Raw genomic sequence first — 19411 nt, forward strand, 5'->3', positions numbered from 1 at the left:
TGTAGTAAACCATATGATTCCCTTGCTTGCTGTACCACATCATAGTATATAGGCTAATACCACATGTGTACATTAGCAGATGATCATGGCACGTGTGAATACGCAGCATTCAGATTGCTTTTGCATGCTTCTCCTAATGATATCATATGTTGATTGATAGTTGTTCAGTGCTTAAAACTAAAAGCTTTTGAAGCATCAGATGTGACATTTAATAGGTCTTTCTCTAATGCTGTCTTAGCACCTGCTCCTCCCTCACAATCACATCAAAGTGAATTGTAAGTAACCGCTCTGAAATTATGCTGCATTGCACTGTGGAGTAAAACTGGTAGAAGTGCAGGGCAATCAGCCCCATAAAATCTCTCCATCTGCAGAAAGAATCTCCACAGCCACCTGGATGCTTTTAAACCTTCATTATTTTAAATTTAAAATGGTTGGCTGAACAATGCTTCTACCAAAATCTGATACAATAATCGAAGTCAGAGGTGGGCAAAGACCTCTGGGGTCACACAGTCTAGCTTTCTGCCAATAAAGGATTGTTCCCTGCAGTTCAGTTTCTAGTGACTTTGGAAATTACCAGCCTGGTAAAGTGGTAATGAAAAAAACAAAGCTGTTAAAGCTTCCAAAGTAGCCAAAGTGATGCTGTCCCAATGAGAAATTGTGTTTTTGATGTGAGATTCTCTATGTGCCTTGCTTGTTGGTTGCTGTTTTCAAGTGATCACAGTTTTGATCTACACTTCCTGACACATTTTGAGCTGGCTGTAACTAAGAGGGTGAGGGAGGTGAGCTTATTTTAATATTATACGAGCTTATTTAATCCTGTAAGCAAATAATTATTTTTATTACAAATAAATGTCAGCAACATCTACCCCCCCTACTGTAAAGTTTCCTGCTTATCCCTGTCTTTTTATTCTTTCAGCATTTCTAGCCTCCCAGAAAGAGGAAAAGAAGAGAAAAACTAGGTTTCTTGCCATTTCCCATCAAAACCCCTGGTTAATTGATTACTGGTCATGTCTGGGAACCCAAAAGTTCCCAAAAACTTTTTTCCAAAAACATCATTTTTATATTTCTTTCATCCAAACCAGTGTTGAAATACTGGGTAGGTGGGGGAAGATCCCAAGACACAAAGTTCCCTTCCTGGGGCACCCATTTGACGTATGGCAATTTCTTCACTAGCAGGCCCTATTGTGAGCTAGGATTTTGGGTGTGCAGCTCCAGGAATATCCATCGTTTCTGTGGCTCCAGTCTCCCTGACTATTGTATTCTTACACACAGAGTTCAGTTGGAGAGGAAAGGAGTTTTCTCACCTGCCAACTTGCTTAAAAGAGGAGTTAAGAGCAAAAGGAAGCTAATTGGACTGTGCTTGGCAAAAGTCTCTTTTTTTATTCTGTTTATTCAGATTTTAAAGGATTGGGTGCCGAGAAACACAAAAATAGTGAGAACACTTACTCCTTAAACAGATCCTTGCAAAGTTTTTACAATAAGAACAGAAAGCTGCTTTAGTAAAACACTGTTTATCCTTACAGTAATGCTAGTCATGAATACGTGTCTAACTTAGCTGGAACTAATGCCTGACTCTACTATTCCACTACAGCAACTTAACATTCTGCGTAGGCTGATTATTTTTTCAACAATATTTGCTAAATTCTTTTAAGGGCTGCCAGTATATATTTTTTGAAGCTTAGTTAGTAAGAACAGCTGCCAGTGGAGTCAAGGCTAAAAGAGGCAAAAAATATCTGCAGAAGGCAAGATTTTACTTCAAAAGATCAGTATTACAAAGCACTACTGTTGCTGGTATAATCACTTTCTTTGGGGGGGATACTAATATAGACTGGGTTTCTTGTCTTCACAGCCCCCACTGAGCCTTTGCTGTGCAAATTTGCTGATGGAGGGCAAAAGAAGCGCCAGAATCAAAGCAAATACACACAAAATGGAAGGCCGTGGCCCAGAGAAGGAGAGGTAAGTGCCACGCGGCAATTATTTTTCCGGGGGTTGGGAGAAGTCAGCTGCAGAGCTGGAGGTCTGCCTTTCAGGGCTATGAAGAAATCAGGTTGAGCACAAAATGCAATAGTTTCGCACAGGAAAAATGAGCAGTAGTGTATACGTGGGGGGAAGAGGGAGGTTTATAATAGTTTGCGCAATGTAAAGTTACAGGAAAAGAGAATTTCAGAGCTGGGTGTGGGACTGTGCACAGCCTGGTCCCACTGTGAGCCCTCTGTCTGCAGCCGGATTTGAACCCAGTATTTTCTTACTGGTGTGCTGTCAGCACCTGCAGTGTACCTCTTATAAACTTAGCATCTATTTACACCTAAGCAACTCAACTATGTATTTTTTTTTCTGTGTAGTTCCTGGTGATAAATTATTATCAAGATGGACTTCTACAAAAGGGAAAGATGTACTTGCACATGCAGATATATGCATGTAAAAGTTTCCCAAAAGCTTGTCTGAGCTGCGATCTTAATTCTGTCCAAGACAAAACAGTTTACAGTAGCCTCAGCTCCATCACGTATACAAATTAAATAAATACCGGTTGCTTTCTGCTCTGCTGCAAATAGTCTGTTACTGGAATTTCCTTTCCATGTACTTGTACATGAAGTGACTCCAAATGTGGGTTAAATAAGAAAGAAATTTATTTGACTCTTGAAGAGTTTGTTTACTCTCCTTGAATGTTATTATAGGATAAAGACACTTGAATAAATGAGGTGAATCTGGTCATAGTACCTTCTTATGCATGATTATAGCTGCAAAGGCAGAAGAACTTACAAGTATTTCCATCCTAAACACCTCTTGTTTGGGTTTATGATTGAGAATTCAAAGAAAAAAATATGTTGCTCAAATGTGAGCCACTAGAATCAAAGCCATTTCCCTCCCCTCCCCTCCCCTCCCCTCCCCTCCCCTCCCCTCCCCAGATTTACTATGTTTACTTCAATTTTACAGTGCAAATAAACTAGAAAACTATTTGGTATTTCTGATTTAGTTGTTTCAAGAGGGTTTCTGCTTTTTGATAACGACTTGATTTTGCTAGGTGGTACTTTTCAGACCATTAGTGTATGACATATACATTCTAGCACAATTGGTGAGCTCTTAAAAGAAACAGAAGGGCCTCTTTAAAGCATGGAAATTTCTCCCTCCAGCAAGGTAGTTGTATACTGTTTCAACAAAAATGCTCCACAATATTTTTAGCTTTGTGGGCTGAAAGTGGCAACATGGCAGCCACATTTGCTACAAGAGATTGCAGAAATCTCCAAAGGTTCATTGAAGTCTCTTACGTTGTTGGTCCAAAAAATGGAGATGTCTTCTTAGAAGCCATTATGGTTTGTCAAGTTAAGGAGCTACTGAGTAATTCAGGAATTACTTCAAGTGGTAGACTCAGGCCATTGTGTGCAGGGCTCTAAAAAGAAAGGCCTTTTGTATATAGGCGTATATGTATGCCTATAGGTGGGAATAACAACCCCCGATTAAGGTCAACAATCCGTGTTTTAAAGAACTCTAAATCCCTGTTTAAATAGCAAATGCCATTGCAGCTATTATTTCCACTGTTCTATATTTTCTTTAGTTCAAATTCATAAACAAAAGAATTTAAAGTCAAACCCACAAGCCACCATTATGTCTATGGCCACAAGGCATCAGCTTCTTACATCATACGTAGTTCATTTTTTGCTAACGGAGTGGCTCATATTAAGGACAGCAATATCCCTGGGACATAGAGGCAGGGTGTGGTTGATGTGTTAATGAAATGGTCGTTCTCAGATTTACTGACCTCTGATTAATACCTTTCTAAACATTGGACTTCTACTACTCAAAGCATCAAAGACAATAATGCAAGCTGTTGGATTTCCTCCACGTGGTCATATGATTTTCTTATTCCCAATATGAAATACTTCAATGGAATTAATCTTTTATAAGCATTAGGGTTTTTTCCAGCTCTTTGTCCTTTAATGATCTTACTCTAAGCAATATGTACCATTCAGTTGTTCTCTGTGTAGCAGTGCTCAGTTAACTTTCTTACAATTATTCCTGTCAACTTTAATTCCTCTAAAAAAGAACAAGTAGTGAGAAATAATTGATATATGACAAGTGTCGTAGTTCTGATTACAGTTGGAACCTGAAAATATTCCCTGCACCTCTGCTCTTTCTTGGTTTCTTCTCCAAAGGGAAAAAAAAATGAAATAGCATTCAAGAGGTTACTCCCTCAGTATTTCCACACAGACCAAATCCCATGAAATCTACACCAAGATGTGTTTGGCTATTGTTCAGATAAGCATTTGCATTCTTAAATACTTACGTGAAGGGCATTTTTAAAACTTCAGAGGTTTGACCAGCATTAACGCTGAATGCACGTGAGGATTATTGCTCAGAAGGGCAGACTCCAGACAAATGACACTAACAGTTTTACCATTGGCCTCAAATTTTAGTATGCAGAGTAGAGACAGACAGCTGTGCAGAATACTCTGTGGTAGGGGGGAAATGGCAGGAGATTTAGTGGAGAGGAACAGATTTGCTGCAGTGGTACCTCTCTGGCTGTGCTGTTCTCAGAGGTTTTGCTCTCTTTTATGGAGAGCTTCTGTGGAACTTAGTAAGAGAGGATTACTTTTTTGGTAAAGTTTTCAGGCCATACTGCAGAATACAATAGAAAATCTTATTCCTACCATACATTTTTGTAGATTACTTCATAACCATATAGAAATACTTCAGCTGGTTGTTAAATTCTATCAGCCTTGTCCTCTTGCAGAACACAGCCACTGAAATCCCATCAGCAATATAATTTGGCTTGAAATTTTCACTTCATTGTTGAAACAGTCCTTTGCTTAGAGGGGGGACGATGACAAATTTTGTATCCTATGTATGGTTTGTGCAGCTCTTAGAAAGGCAATGGTGTGGTCTGAGTACCTGTAGGCAGCATATTACCCCACAAAACCTACAGCTCTGCTGCTGTGCATAATTGTCTAATCTTACTTCAGAATTTAATTGCAAATGGATCTATACCTTTATAAAGGCAAGTCTTTAGGAATATACTGAATTTCTCCAGGGCTTTTCAGATTTGTTTCTGTTGTTTCTTTGTTACGTGGGGTTTTTATCCAGAAACCAGTTGTAATCAGTGAAGAATGTGTCACCTTGAACAGCACATTTTGTCCATTCCCTTCCACTCTTGGTTGAAGTCTCAGGAAGCATCCAGCAGATTGAGTGAGACATTTGAGTGAGGATTTGTGCATGCTGACCAATTTCAGACTAAGGATCCAAGAGTTTAGATTACTGACGGCTTTTTGAAAGGGTGTTAAATAATGCGTCTAACATACAGGTGCAATAAAAATACAGTGAAGCCTACAGATGTTGGAAATATTTGCAGAGAAATTCTAACCTAATAACTGACACAATTTCTGCCCAAAGTTTAAATTCTTTGATTTCAGGATAGACTTTTCTGAGTCGCACTATTTTCATTCAGTCACACTGGTTTAGTCTCTGTTTTGAAACTTTCCCTGACAAGATCATGTTGAAGAAATGGTGATGGAGAGTAATCATATTTAAATTCTGTCTGTAAAAGATTTGATTTAATTTACCTCTGAATTGCAATTGACATGTCTAGAGGTAGATGACATTTCTCCAAAAAAAGTTCATTAGCTGAAAATGCGTCCAGGGAATCGAGGGTAGTTGCAAATTGAGATCAGTTTGAATTAAGAACTGCAACTTAAATGTTACAGCTGAATCTTTTGTTGAAGATTTTTTGAAACTTTGATTATTCTGAAATAAAATCTTTTTATACGTGCATTTAAGTGAGAGTTTGTTTGTAATTATCTGGTAGAAAGGGAGAAATCTCACATAATTTGGAAATAAATGAAATGCTTTGTGTATCAGCCCACAGTGATTTAGGCTTTTTACAGTCGCAATATTTTAAAACCTTTTGACACTTCATTCGCAATCTTTTATAAAATTCAGAATGTTTACATATTTGCATTGTCTTTCTTGCAATCACCTTTAAAGTATGAGTGTATATATCACAATAGTGACATACACCATTGAATGTGACTTCCTCTTCATTGAACTTAGTTTGATGTCTGTAATATTTAATAAGTGCCATAAAGAATTCTCATATTGACGGTTTTCTTTCTTCTGTGATCTGGGTTGCATTTTTGTTTCTCACTATCCAAGAGATTAACCTCCCATTTCCTCCCCTTCTCTCTCTTCCTCTTTTCCCCCATTCTTTTTTTTTTTTTTTCACCTGGTGAAATTTCTAAATAATTAAACATGTTTTTAATTGCTCCTTAAAAATAAGAAGACCTACTAGTTTTGGAAAGTTGCTTTTGTTAACAGTTTCTCTTTTTGTCTGCTGCTTGTTACAATTTTATCTAATGCAAACAGTAATTTAGAGAGAAAAAACATACAATAGGTAATTTGAGAGATAACTTGGGCATAGATTTCTTTTATGCTTCCAAGGAGATAGGTACTACTTAGTTGTTCTCGATAATCCTCAGAGTCTGGGGCTGATCTGTTTTATACCTGGACAAATTAATTTCTCTTTCTGGGGGGAGACAATTGGCAGGTCTGCATAGGAATTTGTAACCTGCAGCACTCCTCATTTAATTCATCCGATAAATTGAAGTGAGAACAAAGCAACTCAACACCAGGAACAGAAGCTGTGTAGGTTAGACTTCTAGTCCAGTTCTGTAGTACAAACTGTTTTCGTCATTCATTTGGGTTTCTGAACTTGTGATTGTGTCTGTCAGCTCAGCCTCTGACCTACCGAGGTTCATGCATCACTTGACCAGTTTGACCTCAATATAATATATTTTGCTCTCCACAACTACTTTCTTCTCAGAAGTTGCAGTTGCTTAAGGAGCCCATGCATGTAAAAACAAATGTTTCCCTCTGGGGAACATCACTGGGAAATGCCCCATTTCCTTCATATGTGACTATATATTAAAGTGTCACAGTGACTACTGAGAATTCTCCTTCTCTGAAAGGGAAAGGTGTTTTTTATTCAGGATTAAATTCAGAAATCTTTCCAATAATGTGGAGTATTTCTGACAGACCTGTTTTAAATAATCCTTTTAATAAAAGGAAGGAACTGTGCCAAGTTAACTGTGCTGCTGACTGAGTTTATTTATTTAATCAGTATTTTAAACAAATCTCATTTGGCTTGTTGGTTCCTTCCCCCTCCTCTCCCTTCCTTCTTCAAAGTGTTTTAGTTGGGGTATCTGCTGTCAGGGCACAAGAGATCCTTGTGCTATTGATGCCTAGTAGATTTTAGTGGCAGTAACAAAACAAGTACAAGAATTTCAGTGTTGAAATTTCAGTTGATTCCACTGGAGCATCCAAGAGCACACCCATCCCCCTGGGATGGCAGCTTGCAGTCTTCTGGCATGATAGGATGAGGGGATGAGTCAGAGGAGATGGAGCAGAGAAGCTTATCCTCTGGACTGACTCCCACCTCAGTTCGCCATAGAAACCCCGTGAGTCCTACAGTACAATATTATTTTTCCTAATCTCTCTCTAAAGAGGAAAAATCCAGGGAGTCTACTGGAAAGCCCACCACATCAGTGGCTTTCACCCCTTTTCAATTTGTTGGTCTCTCTAATGTTTCCACTGAGAGTGGCCTCCTGCACAGTAAGCAGTCCTACAGTGGCAGCAGCCTTGCTTTGCCTGTCAGAGGCTCCTCAGAGCTAGTCCCCAGCCCTCCCCGCAGGCCCTGGAGCTCCAGCGTGGGCCATGGGCTAGCCAGAGCAGGGTCAGGAAGATATATGGAAGATTGGCTTCCGAGAAAGAGACATCGGATATCTCTGCAGCAGGCAGATCCTATGGTGAGCTTTCACACACAGTAAGGCCTGTATACTGAAAACATGTGATGATGTGTTGGTAAAGTTGTTTGGGAAAGCTACCTCCCAGCAACACAGAAGGTATCGTGCAACCCAAAGCTTGGTCATTTACAGGTACTGGTGTTTGTTGGAAGATGGAGAGTAGGCTGATAAGGGTTGTTCTTCTGAAGAGGTCAGAGAGATTTGGAAGAGAAATAACAAGCTGATCTTATTTCACAAGATGATCTTCACATGAAGATGTGATTGGTTTTTTTAATAATCACTCCACAACTTAATAATTTATTTGAGAGATATACAAATCCAATTTACATAGGCAATGCAAATGTGATGGTCTGAGAGTCTCTTTAATGAGGCAAATGTGCTCATTTATGTTCAAATCATAACAAAGAGGGGGCAAAAAGCAGAAACAATACCTTGTATTCACTTATCTGAACTCGTTTGTTCAATGGTGTCAATAATTACAAAACTGCAGTAACAAAATAACATTTTTTTTCATTCCTTTGTCCTAGGTTCAGACACTTAAATAAAAAGAAGTGATAAATAAATACACGTGGTTTAAATAGTGTTTTTAAAAATCAGTATTTTAAGCAAGTTAGTTTTATTTCTGCCAATTGCGACATTCTAAACATGGCAGATGAATAATCATTGAGAATGGTCTTTATCATTATGTGCAGAACTGATAGCAGATATTCCTTTTAATTAATTGCTTCAAGGAATTGCATACTGAAATGTTGGGATGCAGAATTTTCATTCAGTAGGTGAGATATGTGTCCATTATCTGGCTGAGTGGCATAAAAAATCTGTAGTTCAGTCATTCCTTAATAGATTTTTCTGACAAATATTTTCCTGAAGCAGCATTTCATCATCAATGCCACACTCTCGGGTGGCATTTCATCAGGAAGTGTCACTATCAGAAGAAGGAATAAGACCCTGTCCTTCCACTGAAACATAAGCAAAACAGTGGATGAAAAGACCTGGAAGAAAATGCACTTCAGCACAAATGAGGACTGCTACAGAGGCATCGGCCAGTGCCTCGACATAGTTAATACCATATTAAGCCCAGTGACAGCAACATTCAGCGCTGTGTTTTGGAGAGAAAAAGCTGGACCTCTGTTGCATGGAAGTCTGAGGCCAACCCTAATATTCTGTATTTGGTATTTTTGGAATTCCTGTTTGTGTGTTATGGAGGAAAGTGCAGACAATTTTCCAGTAAGTTTTTACTGCTCATCAGTTTTTATTCCTCATGAATGAGGATGCTTCAGACCATAAATCTTTCACTGGTCTAGGCTAACTGTTGCCTCTCCTGGGCTTCCAGCCAGCGTAATTTTGTAGGGAGGAATTACACAACTTGATGAGAAAGAAGTAAATAGTCCTCTCTTAGCAGCTATTTGAAATAGCAGCTGTTTAAAGCTATTCAGCAATGGCAGATATTAGCAATATTACTGGGGAAACTGTAGGTGGTGTACCATATGCACGTACTGCCACACGCTGTGCCCTATTTGTCTAATGCAAAACTCTCATTTACTGGAAAACATGATAGTGATATTTATAGCGGTCGCTGCAAAGTATTTGGACAGATTCTGGTAACCTGTCACTATGCAGTATGTGGAGTATGTCACTATGTGGAGCATGGGTAAGGAGACGACAGTCTAGCCTTTAATAATTTGGACTCATCAAGCCCATAATGGTCACCATGCCCCTTATTCATCATGCCCCATATAGTATGTAACAGACATGAAGCTAATGTCAAGAGAGCAGAGCATGTGCAGTTTGTTTTCATACACCCAGATCTGGGGCATGATGGTGTTGGAGGCCAAGGTGAGGGTCTTCATCACGAACACGTGCTCAAATGTTCATGAAAAATGTAGCTGAAAGTAGTGTAAATGTGTTTGCTGGTCTTGTGTGTGCAGTGAACGTTGTTACGGCTCCAGTGAAAGAAATGCTTCAATTTATCCTTTCTGCAGCATTATATTTATTTATGTCAAAGAAATTAAAATAAAAGCAGTTGTTCATGTTCCCGTTTCCTCCCAGCCCTCTCTCCCTTGCTGAGGCTTTGTTCTCAGGTCACACTGATTGAAACTGTAGGATGGGTGTAGTGAGCTCTGATCTAGGCTATCCTGAGGACCGTTAAGTCTAGAAACTCCCTGACTGAGAAAGTTTAGATCCTCCTTTCATAGGGGCTTACAAATTGTTGTTGTTGGTTTTTTTTGTTTTTTTTTTTTGTGTGTGTGTGTGTTTTCTCAGTTCTTAGTAGATGAGATGTTAAAATGCCAACACGTTGATTTATAAAGAATCCCTTTAGTTATTTTTTTTAAGTTGTTAGAACTAATTTTTCTGTCCCTGTAGGGCTTGTACATACTATTTAAGTTGTCTTTACTGACACAGGAATAGAAAAAGAGAGCAATAGTAAATTTTACAAATGTTCAAAACAGAAAGGAAAATAGAGAGTATTTTTTTTTTTTGGAAAATGCATCAAAAAAATTACGATGTTAATGTTTTATTGGCTGTTTTTTGGGATGAACTGTATACCTTTCCATTAGTAAGGCAATTTAAAAAAAAAAAAAAAGTAATATGCTGAGAATATTTAAGACATAAGAAAAAACAACAACAACATCAAAAAAAAAAAACAATATATGTTGATCATACCTGATGATTTTCAGAGCTATTTTAGTTTTAGGTCAAAATTAGCAATGGTTGTGCTTATCCTAGATTTGATTCTTTGGCATTTCAAGCTTGCAGAAATAGCAATTATTCTTTTTCTTTTTATGAAATTAATGCATTTTTAAACCCTAGTTGTGTGTCTTTGGCCTTAGTCTCCTGAATTATCTTTTGCTTGGGAGCTAGCGCATGCTTTCTTAAACCAACAACATTTTCAGTAAGTGAAGCATTTGCCCTAGCATCTGCTTAAAAATAATGAGAAAAATAAATTTCTTAATGACACAAACATTTATTTATTTATTTATTGGCTATGTCAGGTATGGCGAAGCCTACGCTTTCAGATCAGAAATGATTTTTGGCCTTTAAAAACTGGGGCCATCTCCTTGTAGACTGGTTAGCAGCTGCCGGGCTAACCTGGCTCCTCCAGGAGCGCGGCCGGCTCACTGCTGGCCCCTCACCAGGGCCCTTGCCCTGGCAGCTCACCTGCCTGCATGGGAGCCAGCCAAGCCCGGACGCTTTCCTGACCTGGCTGAGCAGCCATCTGGAAGAGGGCAGATGCTGTTATTCAGAAGTAGATGGCTCCAGGGGTGCTAAATGCTCCCACCAGGAGCGCGGTTCCTGCTGTGCAAAGTGAACGCTTCTGTCTCATGTCGAAGGCAGCACATGGTCAGCATGCCAAGCGGAGAGCTGTGGCATGCCTTGGGGCAGGAGGGTGCCACAGCCATTCTCAGCTGCCCCCAAAGGGAGAGGAGCATCTTGACGAGCATTTGCTCTCTCCTCTCTCTTCTTCCCACCTGGCCCCGACTGCTGTGTTTGAGCCTGAGTTAGAGCAGGAAATTCAAACTGCAGCCCTGCCCAGTCCCTGCCTTTCCTGCTGTGCCTGTGGATACATTTGCTTAATGGTGGTGGTGGTGGCAGTTGTTAACTGGATGGTGTTTTGGTATCACTCAGTCTTTTTGCACAGGTCACCATCTGCCTAGTGGTGAACGGCCATCAAAAGGCTCTGCATAGGCCATTAAGAAATTTTTTGACTGTCCAGACCCATCAAGTATTTTAAAAGCTCAGGCACCTCCTTGTTTTGGTTGGTGTTTTCTGCTTCACAGCCCACTTTTTGTTTCTCGCCTCACGGTAATGAATTAACTGCAAGCAGGAGTGACAGCCCAGGGAAATGGCAGAGGCCTGGGGTCACCTGGGGGATGGCCTTGGTAGGAAAGATGAGACTCCTGCCTGAGAAGTTCTTGCGAAGTTGGCTTTAGGGTATTTACAAACTACCTGCCTGACCCAGAACAGCAGGATTTGGCCCTGTCATGTTGTACTGTAAATCCATTGAGCTTGGTGGAGTCATTGACTGATACTGGGGCAACAAAAACACCGTTTGGCCTAAATTTTATGGGGAAGTGACATTGAGGGGAAATGTTTTCTCAGGGGTCTGGCAGGCAGGGGAGGGAGCCAAAGTATCTGTGCTGTTTTGGGCCATCTGAGCTTCCCTGTAGAGTTTTTGATTTCTGTCTAAGACTATGCTTAATGTCTTTTTTTTTCATATTTTTTTTTCTGCAGTAATAGTAAAAATCTGTTTTTCTCCCCTAACTATGTGCAGGCTGGCATGGCTTTGACTTACGATCCAACAGCTGCTATACAGAATGGGTAAGAAATGCATGTTTTCTTATGCCTTTTTAAAAATTATTTGGAATGCCATCTTCTGTTTTCTCTTTCTGTGGTGAAACTTAGTCAGAAGCAAATTTACTCAGTCATATTTTGTCTGAAGCATGTAATGTTATATTGTCAAGTTCTTCTTTTAGTTTCCCTTTTGTTTTTATACCGTCTTGTTTGTAATATCCATTTGAATGGGAAGTTGTTTTTCCTAATAGTTTCCATCTCTATTTGGCAAATCCTAGCGGTTGTCTTTTTAATCTATCTCTGTCATGAAATGGAAACCAGTAAAGTTACTGGCTTTTGTTAAAATGATCATTGAAAATTCTAGCATATTTTGGATAATAGAGCTGTTACTGAATCTGGGTCCTCTCTGCTGCCTGGATGGCTTCCATGGCATTGTCTGACTAGAAATGCCAAACAGGGAGAAATCCTTAAATTAGTGTGGAAGCAGATGAGACTTAGGGGCAGAATGTTGAACAACACTCTTCATTTCTCAACTGTCAATGCAAAGAACTGAAACTTTTTTCACATTTAGCAGAGAAGTTACATCATCATATTATCTATCTGCATGATTACATTTTCAATTATTTCATGAAGTAGAAAAACAGATCCTTGAGATCAGCTATCCGTTCAGATAGATGAACAATAACTTGAAGAGAAGGCGAAAGTTCAGCCCTGAACTCTTTGACAGCCACTCCTTGACCAGAGGGATGTTTGATATGATTATCAAATTCCATGCATACTCCCATCAACACTCTCCAGCTGAAGGGGAGAATGCATTGATATTGAGGATAGTTTTATTTCTTCAATGTTTGTTAGGGCACTACTAGATGAAGCATCAAAAAGCAACAGCAACAACCACAAAAACAAAACAACACTAACATTCACAGTAGCTTTAAAAAAATCAATATTAATAGTTTGCATATTTTGCGTAATTGCCCTTTAAAAGCAGTATCATTGTAGGATGTTCTCATGAGAATGAGAACGTGATGTTCTCATGTTGTGGATGAAACAAAGAAGATGGAGGAACTCAGAAAAAGGAGGGGTTTTTTTGTTGTTATTTTTTTGTTTTTTTCAGAGCTGTGATTTCAGAATCCTCTGGTTTTGCTTCTCTGTTCTGATCCCCCAAACAAATCTTTCATCTCTATCATCATTCTTTTCAGCTGGTAACTCATTATAGGCTATAAATAAAACCATCAGTAGTTCATAATCCACTAGTGTTTCATCCAGATAAATAGCTTTTATTTCAAAGGAATTCCGGTGTGTTGTTTACGTGAATGTTTCAGAAACTGTAATTTGAATGATCCTTTGAGATTAATAACATTTTACTTAAAGAATATTTTTCTAAAATTATGAAAGTTATTTCAGATTTGTATATGCTTAAGTGCTCAAAATGCTCAGTGTTTTGGTCACTCAATTGTTTGAACATGCCATCACTTATCATTGGAAAAAGAAGTAGTACCCAGTGGAAATTTCAGCTCATAGTTTTTTTTATTTATTCTTTTATTTGTAAAGCATGAAAGAAACTGTATCATTGGATATCACTGTAAGAGTGACTATTAATTACTGCTTTGACATATCTCTTCTTTCTAGAGTGTCAAAATATTTTCAATTTCAGCAGGACAAAACCATCTAATTCAAAATGCTCTTCTGGTGAGATTTGATTGCACACAGTGTCATGAGGAGAAGCTCTTATTGTGTGTTGATTTGTCCACCAAAAGTAACACAACTGTTGATCCATCCTCAGGTTGCATCTTTAAAATGCTGTCCCCTGAGGATCACCAGGACCTTTTGGTTACAGTTTCTTTTTAGCTCCCCAGGCGTTCACTCAGCAGTCACTATATATCCTGTAGTTATAAATTTTTACTACTTTTCATAAGCTGCTTTCCTTGCAAGTACAATAAAAATCTAGCTCATGGGTTTTATTTTACCTAAGTCTCGGAGCAACTTGATGCATTGCTTGTAAAATGTGCAAATGTGGGTTGTTGCTTGCAACACAGCAGATGGGATCATAGCAGGTGTGTGGCCATGGTAAAAGAGAGTTAAAGGTTCTTACATGCTATGAAGTGAAACCGGTCAATTTAAACATCAGTGAAAACGTGTTAGGCAAACACATTGATCTTCACAACGAGGACAATCTGGAAGCGAACACAAAGCTGATGCTTTCAGCCCCCATGTCTTGATGGTGTGCCCATTTTTACCCACCCATGTGTGGGTAAAATGCTGCGTAATACTTAGCAGTAAGGTGGACCAAGTATCACAGAATCGTAGGGGTTGGAAGGGACCTCAAGAGATCATCGGGTCCAACCCCTAATCATCAGGTCCAACCCCCAAAGTAGATAAGGTTTGCAGAGAGCAATCTGTAATATGGAGACAACCTCCCTGTAACAGGCCCATTCAGTGCAGTCTGGTTATGCAGGTGTTGTCCCTGCACCCAGCTCAGGACTTGATGGGCTGTGATAAGCACATCTTGCTCCGTCCTTCAGGTGCCCACCAACAAAGAGTTTAGTGGACCAAGGCTGTAGATGGGAAACATAAACATACCTAAGGTAAGGCAAAAATTGAGATGAGTTAGGAGTTACCAATAAAACTAAAATGACCGCACATGCTAGCATTTATTAGAATCCTGTATAAGGTTGATAGATGTCTTTGCATTCTGATGAAAGTTGCTAAGTCCTTGCAGGGTATAGAGAGAATGGAAGCCTATTGGAGAGATGCATCTCTGCAGGTGTCACAAGATGATATTTAAAATTTCCAGCTCCTTAAGAGGTTCAGATTATACTGGATTTGGGTTAGGGGCATACCCAAACCTCAGGGAAGAATTTGGATTCTTACATGTTTTCCAGATGAAAAGGCGGATTCTCATTGCTCACAGTGTAGTACTATCACTTTTATTATAGTATAAATGCATATTTGCCTCGAAAATCTATGGCAGAAATAAAACAAAAGAGAGAGATTGAGGCTTTCACTAAAAATAGCAAAGGCTTTTTCCCCACAAAGGAATGGATAATTTTCTTCTGAGTCTATTATGTTGTAAGGCTTGATTCTCCATTTCATTATATTGTTTTTATGCCCATGTAACTCTGTTTAAGGATCCAGTGGAGTTACATCAGCATAAAACTGGTGTAATGGAGTGGAGAGTCTGGCCCATAGTGTACCATAGCATTGCAGCATGCATTACCGAAGACATGGTAACCACACACTTCAGTAGATAAGCTCTTTTCCCCTGCCAATTGCTCCATGCCTTTTTTCTTTTATAATCAGCCTTTTCTGAATTGCACTTACAAAGGTATTCAGGTTTTATTTGGGGGAGCTGTGTGCCTGTTGTAATATGTTATTGATTTTTCAATTTGTGGTATTAATATTGTTTTAGTAGTTTAATGCACTCATACAAAGAACAAAATAGAACTCTTGTACTTGCACTGTAAAGATGCTCATTTAAAATGTTGCTGAGGCTTGAGTCCTCCTGGCTATTTGACTAAGATTGCGCTGTACTGTATCAGTTTAATATCTGATATCTGGGGGACTATACTGTGCATTTGCAGGCCAATGGGCTCAATATTCAGATAGGTCTTTTTCATCTCAAACATCTGACTCTGTGGCTTATTGCAACAGAAAATTGCTGCTCTGATAACGCTCAGTAATACTCTTACATTATGTGAGCCCCAGGATACTATTTATGAATCTAACTTTTTCAGTACTGCCTGCAGGCACGAGGCATGAGCAAATGGTGTTTATTGCAGTGCAAATAGGGTCTTGCTCTTGTACAGATTCTGTGTGGAAGCTTGCACATTCCCCCATAGGATGGGAACCATATGGATTTTTTTTTCTATTTTTTGGCAGGGAAATAGCGACCAGACGCTCCAGATAATGCAGTCCCCAAATGCAGAGGGAGGGTTGATGTAGGAAGGGAATGTGTGCTTTGTCTGTTAAGCAACAGACTGTTCCTAAAGCATTGCCTATGTGTGCCTGATGATATACTGGGAATGTGGTTTTTCTAACATCTCATAAAAATATTTTCTTTTGAGCCCTTTGTAAACCCCTCCTCACGACTGTCCAGGAACATCTTTTTGCCTCCTAGTAATCAATTTTTCCTGTGCTTATAGAATCCAGGTGTGCCGAAAAGGACTATTTTAAATGCAAGTGCAGCGTCCATTTTGCCTCTTCCCTCCCACCTGCCTTTCTAGGCTTTTGCTTCTAGCAATAGAATTGCAGTTGAGGAGCAGGGACGCTGGCTTACACCTGCAAAAAAAGCTGCATGGGCCAATAAAAGGATGCAAACTACAGTTGCAGAAAATGCATCTGAGCCTTTTAGAGAACTCTCCTTAGAGCTCACAGGTCAACTACCATAAGGCCTACAGCTCTCAAAGTACAGTCAGTACCAGATACCGTACATTTCAGTGCAAGAAAACATTGGGCCATAATTGAAAGGCATATCTAAAGTGAGTCACAGCTAGTATAATCCGTATCTCCTTCCACTCCTCGCTCTGATGTGCATGTTCCAATGACTGAGTAACTTACATTCTCTTGGACTTCTTACAACATCCCTCTGCCACCTCATGTCACTTCTTCCTGAGCCTAAAGGATTGCTGATGCAATCCCAAGCGCTGGAAGGATAAAATCAAATATAGTAAGGTCAGCAGCTGCAGATCTCGTTGGGGTGCTGTAGTGTTTACACCAGAACAGGGTACTCTTGCATTTTTGCTCCTCTGGTCTTTTTTGAGGTCTCCAGCATGTCACTCATGCCAATTGCATAGCAGGATAATTAGCCTGTTTGTATGTACAGAAAATATAGGGAGACACCACCGTGTCCCAGGGGGTTCAACAATGTTGAACCCTCTTTGTGAGCCAGCCTTGCTGGGGCCATGTGTGGTTGCATCTCTGTGGCAGGTTGAGCATCCTGTAGGTGGGGGATACCCTGCTTGAACCTATCCACACCATACCACTGTACTTCACGTGTGGCAGAGAGGGCTCCAGAAGATACTTGTTCATTTTTTGCTCTGTTGAATTCCTTTAGGGAATATCCAAATCCTTTTCTTACATCCCTTCCGGCATCAATGATACTGTGACAGGAAGAAAAACCTTTGTCTCCACATATAAAGGATTCATGATTGCAAAATGTTTGACCTATAGCCTGTCACAGTGACTTGAAATGTTAAACTTGATTTATTATTATTTAAATTAAAATATATGAACCGGATTTTCTCACATTGTCATTTGCTGTGTCAAATTTTGTTCCTTTCTCTTCTTTGATGCTCTGGTGAATGCGTTTTCACAATAAAGCTGAGTGTCCTGATAGTATGTTTTATTTGATGCCTATTTGAGAGCGTTCCAAACTGCGACAGATAAATGGTATTGGCAGGGGTGTTGGAAGGGTTGTATTTTTCACATTACCAGAGTGTATATTCTACAAACTTATGTACTATTCAGATAACTGCATCTCTAAGCTGAAAATGAAATGGTTAGCTGTCTGTCAAGTTCTTGGCTTAGCACGCATTTTCTGTAGATTTGGTAGTATTTACTTGGATTTATTGAAGAGTTTATTCCAAAGAGTCAGTATTACTTTTGAATGCAAAGGTTTTTGTCCCCTGCACCCACTCTTTGTCTTTGGTGGTTCATGCACGGTGTAAGCCGAGCATCGGTGCCAGGCTGATGGATGGAATTAGAAAAGACTGAAGGAAAATGTGTTGTTTTCTCTAAAGAGTTTTGATTTTACACTGTCCTCTGGTTCAAGAGGTTTATATGTATTCTATTATACATTTAACCTACAGAGTAAATTCTGTCAGTCTTCTGCTGAACGTTTTCATTTGCGGCACAGAGCGTTTCTTAGTTCATCCACTTAGCAACATCATAGCCAAAGTGACTTTTGGTTAACCTTCATCTGGGAAGAACACCCCTGTAACAGGACTTAGACAACATGCACATCATCTTAATGCCATAGATGAACTTGGCTAGCACTGCAAAAATCCCTCCCGCACCAAATTTGTTTGAACGTAATAGGTTGTATTTGATACAAGCAGAGGGATAAAAATGTTTCTAAGTTCTCATAATAGAATATACACAAAACTGGGCAAAGGCACAGTTTTAAAATAGTCTCTGTGCGAGCATTGTAAGGGCAGATAAATGTTCCTGAAATAGCAATATATTTCTATTAAACAAAAAATCACTCAGACGCCACCTGCTGCTTTTGGCATTTTAAAATCTTACTTGGAATACAGAGAACAAATGATTGCTTCTCTGTCTCCCTCTCCCCTTCTAACTTCAAATGTTTCCACCCAACCTTCAGAGATGGCAGTCTGTTTTCCCAAGCCTATTGGTTGGATGAACTTGGTGATTATTTGAGCCTGCATGCAGAATGAATGCATCCAGTCTGAACTAGAATGATTAGTACTAAATCCAGGATGCCAGGGTGATCAGGAAATAGAGCACTTGTTTAAACACCAGTAATGATTTTTTTGTTGTTGCATGGCTCTCATAGAAAGCTACTGTTGATTGCCTTGGTGCGGGGAGAAAGAACATAAAAAGGCAGGGAGTGTAATCCACTTCACTATTACAGAGAGCATATGTGCAAAATCTTCTGGTACTTGTAAGGTTGGTGCATGCTGTATCTGCATGGGATTTGTATCAGACCAGAGGACGTTGCACAGAAGTATGGTTTCTCTCCCTCTTGAGGAGTCAAAAAAGCACTTTTTTTTTTTTTGGTTTACAGTTAAAACTGAAAAAAAAAGGGAAAATACAAAAATCTTTATGAGCACACAGATATTAAGTACTTACACAATACACCAGAAACGATATTTTCCAAGTGATAATTTTATCAATAATCATTTACCCACAGGGAAATAGAATGAATATAACATTTATTATCATCAAGCAAGAGATAGTGAAACTTTTGTTTATAGCATGCAACAGTGGAAATAAAACCAACTAAATCTGAGATCTTCAGTGCTGCCTGGGGCATTTATACTCATAATTTTTGATAAATTTCACCAGAAGGTAGGTTTTTAGCTCTCTATCTAGATGAATATGAAAATTTCAGCCAGAGTTTCTGTAACCATCCCTTAATAAAATAAATCAGGCATATACATGGAATGTGTTATTCTCAGCACTGAAGCATTAAGATATTAAAAGAAAACAGTACTGCATGTAAAAATGAAATCAGTTATCATTGTCTTCAATATCGTGTAAGAAATTTCCTTTCACTAGATAGCACTCTGGAAAATCAGCTGTCTTTGCATTTCAGATAATTACCTCTTGTGTTGTGAAGTTCTATATTTGTGCTAGTTGAAGTGAAA

General features: G+C 39.2%; 1 protein-coding gene across 24 annotated transcripts in view; it reads left to right on the forward strand.

Moving 5' to 3' along the window:
- RBMS3 (RNA binding motif single stranded interacting protein 3) overlaps positions 1-19411 on the forward strand; it is a gene marked incomplete at its 3' end in the record, with an annotated part of 702635 nt that overhangs the window by 607859 nt on the left and 75365 nt on the right. For all 24 annotated transcript variants that reach the window (XM_080580036.1, XM_080580033.1, XM_080580013.1 and 21 more), the window contains 2 exons: positions 1850-1956; positions 12064-12110. In XM_080580036.1, coding sequence (XP_080436162.1) covers positions 1850-1956; positions 12064-12110 — 154 coding nt within the window. The remainder of the gene's footprint in view (positions 1-1849; positions 1957-12063; positions 12111-19411) is intronic.

The sequence above is a fragment of the Anser brachyrhynchus genome (genome assembly GCF_964034855.1).
Source record: "Anser brachyrhynchus genome assembly, chromosome: 2".
Taxonomy (NCBI): Eukaryota; Metazoa; Chordata; class Aves; order Anseriformes; family Anatidae; genus Anser; species Anser brachyrhynchus.